Below are 6,703 nucleotides of genomic sequence, written 5' to 3' on the forward strand. Positions count from 1 at the left end.
GGCGGAGGAGAAGAGTCCCAGTGGCACAGCCCCCTCTGCCAACTTTTGGGACTCCCATGTCATGCCTGGGGGCTTTAGGCCCATGGGAGAGGCTCATCCTGTTCACCTCCCAGTTCTTGAACCTCTCCAGCTCTGGTTCCTCCTACACCCAGCTGCCCCCTAGACCCTGAAGGACTTGGGTGGCCCCTCCCCAGCACTCAGTGGATGCCACTGTCCCTGGAACCAACCAATCCACAGATCTTCCTGTCCCCATGCTAGTCACATTCGTGCTTTAACCTCCACCACACTTGGACATTGGAGCTTTTCTCATCCCCATTTTACAGATGCAGACCGAGGCTTCGGGAGGTGAAGCTGGTGGATGGGGGGCCAGGATTCAAGCTCAAGCTCATGGGCTCCAGAACTCCTGCTCCCAGCCACGGCACTCGCACCTTTGTGGCAGCAGAAGTCTGTTCTGTAGCTCACTTTGGGCTGGTCCCTTGTATGTGGGTTTACTCAAGGCTTGGAGGCTAATAGCTGATGCCCCGGTCTTGACAATAATCTAATGGAACAAACATTAACAAAGCCCCTGTACCGGAAGGCAGTACTTCCTCTAGACGTGCACAGACGGCGCCCTACCCAGGTAGCCTGTGGGAGCTTGGCTGAGCCAGCATAGGTGAACCTCACAGCGCGAGCACTGGACAGAGCTGAGGGACCCGGCGCCACGAGTAGTGAGACTGAAAGGGAGAGGACAGGATGAAGAGATGGGGCCCCCAGGATCTGTGCATCACCTTGCAGGCAGGAGGGAGCCACTGGAGGACTCTGAGCAGCCAGGTGACATGATTAGCTCTGTGTTCTAGGAAAATTGGTTTGGCAATAGTGAGGAAACAAAGTCCAGGGGGTGCAGAAGATGCAGCAGGGAGGAGCGCAGACCCAGGTGGCCTGGAGTGGACGCCCTGAGGACTTGGTCATGGCTGGATAGGAAGCAGCTGGGAAAGGGAAGAATCCAGCAACTCTTTATCCCCTAGGACTGCAAGCCTGGCAAGGCTGCCCCTGGGCCTATGGTGGATGCAGATAGGTGGACTGCAACCTACAGAGAGGTGGCCATTTCTACATTACAGGGAGAGAAGGGAGAGAGAAGTGTCTTCTATTTTTTGTTATAAAACAGGACAAAACTCCCCAACACACACACACACACGCATGCGCACACGCACACGCGCACACACACACGCGCACACACACACACACACAATATCACCATGCTTCCACTGCGTTCTGAGAAAAGGCTCCGAAGCTGCGATTCTTCCTGGGGTTATTAGCATAGACCTGTGTATGTCTGGTTTACGAGGGCCACCTGGGAACCCTGGGACTCCCATCCTCCCTGCCCAGATCACCCCTGCCCAAGCCTCCTCCATTCACGTCCCCCATGTCAACCCAGGTCATCCTGAGAGGGTCTGTGGGAGCAGGCATCAGTTCACAAAGGCAGGGATGCTCTCCAGGTCTGAGCAGCAAAGCCTGAGAAGGCCCCAGCACAAGGGAGCTGCTCCTCAGTGCTGCTCAGTGCCACAGCGGGCAGAGCAGAGCAGAAACCCTGGCCGCAGGTGGCGGGGGAAAGGGGAGTCATGGCTGGTCTCTTAGTTCCTGGAAAGAAGAGGCAAGGCCTGGGCGCCTGCCCAGAACTAAAAGCTTTGGAGATTTGTAGCAGCAGGGAGACCAGCCCCCACAACAGGAAGTTTTGTTGTTTTGAAAAAAAAACAAAACAAAAAACAGCTTTATTGAGGCATAATTTACAGAACCATAAAATTCATCCATTTTAAGTAAACAATTCAATGACTTTTAGTAAACTGACAGCGCCATGCAACCATTGCCACAATGCAGTTATAGAACATTTCTTTCTCCCCACAAAATCCCCTTGTCCTCCTCTGAAGTCCATCCCTACTCCCAGTCCAAGCTACCACGAATCTGCTTTCTGCCTCTACACATTTGCCCTTTTTTTTTGGAGACAGAGTCTTGCTCTGTCGCCCAGGCTAGAGTGCAATGGCGCGTACTCAGCTCAGTGCAACCTCCGCCTCCCAGGTTCAAGCAATTCTCCTGTCTCAGCCTCCTGAGTAGCTGGGATTACAGGCTCCTGCCACCGCGCCCGGCTAATTTTTCTATTTCAGTAGAGATGGAGTTTCACCATGTTGGCCAGGCTGGTCTTGAACTCCTGACCTCAGGTGATCTGCCCGCCTCAGCCTCTCAAAGTGCTGGGATTACAGGCCTTTTTGACTTTTCATATAAATGGATTTATACAATCAGTTAGCATAATGTTTTTGAGTCCATGTTGTAGCACGTGTCAGTACTTCATTCCTTTTTATGGCTGAGTAATATTCCATTTTATACGATGGGCTGCATTTTGTTTTTCTGTTCACCAGTTGACCATTTGTGTGCTGTCAATTTTTTTTTTTTTTTTAATAGAGATGGGGTGTTACTGCCTACACTGGTCTCAAATGCCTGGCCTCAAGTGATCCTCCCGCCTTGGCCTCCCAAAGTGCTGGGATTACAGACATGAGCCACCGTGTCTGGCCTGCCCATCTTTTTACTAGATTTTCTGTCTTCTTTTTGAGTTGTAAGAGTTGCGTGGTGGCTCATGCCTCGGTCAGGAGACCGAGACCATCCTGGCTAACACGGTGAAACCCCATCTCTACTAAAAATACAAAAAATTAGCCAGGCATGGTAGCATGCACCTATAGTCCCAGCTACTCGGGGGACTGAGCCAGGAGAATTGCTTGAACCCAGAAGGCGGAGCTTGCAGTGAGCCGAGATGGTGCCACTGCACTCCAGCCTGTGCGACACTCTCAAAAAAAAAGTCTAGTTACAAGTCCTTTATCTGATAAGTGCTTCAGGAATATTTTCTCCCAGTCTGTGGTCCTTTTCTTAAACATGTATCTTTTGAAGGGTAGGAGTTTCTAATCCTAATGAAGTCCTATTGATCAGCTTCAGCTTTTTCTTTTATGGATCCCACTTTTGATGTTATGTGTGAGAAATCTTGGCCTAACACAAGCGCATAAAGCTTTTCTCTTGTTTTCTTCTAGAAGCGTTATAGTTTGAGCTAAGTTAAGCACTTAGATTTTATTATCCACTTTGAGTTCATTTTTTTACATGATGCGAAGGGTCGACATCATTCTTTTGCATGTGAATATCCTGTTGTCCCAGCACCACCTGCTGAAAAAACTATCCCTCCCCCTCACTGGATTTGCCTCCATCTACAGTCAGTTGACCATGAATGTGAAGGTTAGTTTCTGAACTCCCAGTTCTGTTCCATTGATATATGGAATATTCTGTTCTATTGGAATATTCTGTTCTATTGGAATATTCTGTTCTATTGGAATACTCTGTTCTAATATGGATATATTCTGTTCTATTGATATACGGAATATTCTGTTCTATTGGAATTTCTGTTCTATTGGAATATTCTGTTCTATATGGAATACTCTGTTCTAATATGGATATATTCTGTTCTATTGATGTATACACCAATACCAAACTGCCTTACGTCGTATGGCTTTATAGTTTTGAAACTGGGAAGGCAAGCCTTCTAACTTTGTTCTTTTCCAAAACTGTTTTTGACTACTCTGAGGCCTTTGCATTTCCACATAAATTTTAGGACCGGCTCACTGTTTTCTCAAAAAAAAAAAAAAAAAAAAAAAAAAAAAAAGTCACCTGGAATTTTCATAGGGATTATGTGGAACGTATAGATTAATTTGGGAAAACTTACCATCTTTACAATATTGAGTCTTCTAATTCATGAACATGGAATGTCACTCCATTTATTTTTATCTTTTTAACTTTCAGCAATGTTTTATCTTTTTCAGCATACAAATCTTGCATTCCTTTTGTTATTTCTAAACATTTTATTCATTGGATGTTAGTGTGAATGGAATTTTCTTAACTTCATTTTTGGGTGTTTTGTTGCTAGCATGTAGACATATAATTGACTTTTATATGTTGATCTTGTATCTTGTGACCTTGTAGGACAGTCTTTTGATGAGTTAGAAGCTACCTATAGTGCCAACCAAGAGAACCACAGACTGGTCAAGAGCTGGAGTTATATACCTGCCTCCTACCTGTTGCAGGGACCTCCCTTTCAGCCCACTCAGCCTCAGCAGTTCCAAGGACAAAGGTCTCTTCACTTCAGGGAGTGCCTAACAATTGAGCACCCCCACTAGAAAGCTTCCCCAAACCAAAGGACCACTCTTCCCGCTGCCCCGGGGCCTGGCAGACAACTCCGCTCCCCGTTCCTCGAGACAAGGCCACCTCTGCCTGCCCGCTTCAATGAGGCCCCAGAACTGGGGACCAGGCAGCCCTCTCTAGCCTGGCCTGTCACCTGAGCACCACGGTCCCATTGCAGCCTGGCACGGCACTGCTTTCTCAGGGGCCGCAGAACACCTTTGTCCCAGTAATGTGTTTTTAGGTCAAAGTGGAGAGGTTTGAGGGACAGGGGTTTTGTAAGTGTTGTGTATCTACTAATCCCTGGGACTCTCGGCCGCTCCCGTACGAGGCAGGGCGTGGAGATCAAGGGCTGGCCTTCTGGACTTCAGCTGTCCTGAGCTCAGAGCTGCAGTGAGTAGTTCTCTGTCAGTGCACGGCTTCATCTGGAGGACCCTTCAGGCACAGTCCTCAGAGAAGGGACCGTTTCCACTGGTGGTACGCAATCAATTTTAGGAGACACGGGGGCCATCCACTCACAGTGAGGAAATTACTCTTTTAAAGTATCTTGCTATCTCTCCAGTTATGACAAAGAAAAAGTCTCTGTTCGTGCTGGTATGTCCTTAGTACCCTCTTTAACCCTTGGTAATCCCCCAGGCCTTGGGGAAATGGCCTAATTTCGTTACCTTTTATTTTTCCTTGTATATTACTTATGGCAAGTAATACCGGCTTCCCATTTACATTATTATATAAAGCTGCCTTTCAAAATAAAGTTCTCATGGTCCCCCAGCCCTGAAAAAACAATAAAAATAGGAAACAGATTATAGAAAAAGATAATGTAAGTAAAAGCTTTTGAACTGATGAGGAAAAACGTCACTGCCTCAGAGTGGCCCTGAACAGATACAGCCGGGGTGCAGGTGATATGAGATGTGTGATATCGGGGTACACCGGGCAGTGCCCAGGGCAGCAGGGCCGCTGCAGAGGCGGCTTCCTGGTCCACCCCGAGCTTTTCCAGGATCCAGCCATTAGGCCACGGCAGCTCACCCAGTGCTTCCCTCCTCCTGCAGGTGCGGCGGGCTGGGGCTGGTGCTGGCCAGCGCGGGCTTCGGCATGCTGACAGCACCCATCATCGAGCTGCACAACCAGAAAGGCTACTTCCTGCACCACATCATCTTTGCCTGCTGCACGCTCATCTGCATCATCTGCATCCTCCTGCTGCCCGAGAGCAGGGACCAGAACCTGCCTGAGAACATTTCCAACGGGGAGCACTACACGCGCCAGCCGCTGCTGCCGCACAAGAAGGGGGAGCAGCCACTGCTGCTCACCAACGCCGAGCTCAAGGACTACTCGGGCCTCCACGATGCCGCAGCCTCGGGTGACACACTGCCCGAGGGTGCCACCGCCAATGGCATGAAGGCCATGTAGCCTGGCGCGCAGAACCCGGGGCTCAAGGGTTTGGGGCCGCTCGGGCACAGGTTTACAGACCAGGGACCGAACGCGTGGCCGGCGGGGGAAAGCGGCCCCACCCAAGCCGAGCCTCTCAAGGCTGTGGGGAAATCCTGTCTTTCCAAAAGTCCAAGGAGCACGGGTCGGAGGAGACGAACTCTTTGGAAATAACCCTTCAAAGACTTTCTTTTCTGCCATTAAATGTTTGTATTTATTTTGGTCATTTTTACGAGAAGCACTTTATTCCCTCCCCCTCACTGATCACAAATGGAATCACCTCTTTCGGCAGCGAGATGCAGTCACTCTGGGAAGATGCCGCAGTGACCATGGTCGCGGCCGGTCCCTTTTGGGAGACAGGACACGGCTCCTCGCAACACCCAGGAGCCCCCCAGGCTGCCTGCCTGTGTGCAGACGCAGGACAGGACCGTGGAGTGTTTCCAGGACTGCATTTTAGACAGAGTGAAATGTACATGAATTTGGCTTTTGCTAGAGAGTCTGTGTACGGTTTTTTAAGGTCCTTTTTCCCTTTCTGTTTGCAAGGTAAGAGCTTCTCTTCCGTGTGCAGGGAAAGCAGCTCACAGACGCCATTAAAACCAGCTTCATCTTTCCTTCAGGATCATCCTTTTGTACTTGATGCTGGACGCTCTTGGAGAAAAAGCTTAAACATTTCACCAGAAATCTTAATTGAGTAGCGGTCATATCACCACAGCTTTGTGAGTACACAGCTAACAGACGCGTCGAGGCCTGAGATGTGCTCGTTTTTATTCCTCCTCTCCCAGACTGGCTCCAGCAGAAAAGCCCCCCGTGCACAGCCAGCTCTTGTGCCAGCACTACTTGAAAACACGGCCACTTTCTAAGCTACAAACAATGAGAAAATAACTCGAAAAGATGGCAGAGGCAAATCCACAGAAGGGGGGCCTGCCCTCCACACGCGCCCGTCGCCCACACCAGGAAGATCACCAGCTTGGACGGCCGCCACCTCAGAGAGCACTCCAGGGAGCACCCGCAGGAGCTAGGCCCCTCACGCCTGCCTTCCTGGGCCAGCTTCCGGCTTGTTGTCACTCGCTTAGCGCGGAGGCGGGGCTTCTGGCAG

At 49.8% G+C, this 6,703-nt stretch overlaps 1 protein-coding gene across 1 annotated transcript in view; it reads left to right on the top strand.

Moving 5' to 3' along the window:
- The window catches only part of SLC22A23 (solute carrier family 22 member 23), a 187,695-nt gene extending 181,594 nt beyond the window's left edge, over positions 1-6,101 (top strand). The window contains exon 10 of the mRNA XM_010361796.2: positions 5,232-6,101. Within this exon, the coding sequence (XP_010360098.1) occupies positions 5,232-5,589 (358 nt within the window). The 3' untranslated portion in view covers positions 5,590-6,101. The remainder of the gene's footprint in view (positions 1-5,231) is intronic.
- The last annotated feature ends 602 nt before the right edge of the window (positions 6,102-6,703 follow it).

The sequence above is a fragment of the Rhinopithecus roxellana genome, chromosome 4, assembly GCF_007565055.1.
Source record: "Rhinopithecus roxellana isolate Shanxi Qingling chromosome 4, ASM756505v1, whole genome shotgun sequence".
NCBI lineage: Eukaryota > Metazoa > Chordata > Mammalia > Primates > Cercopithecidae > Rhinopithecus > Rhinopithecus roxellana.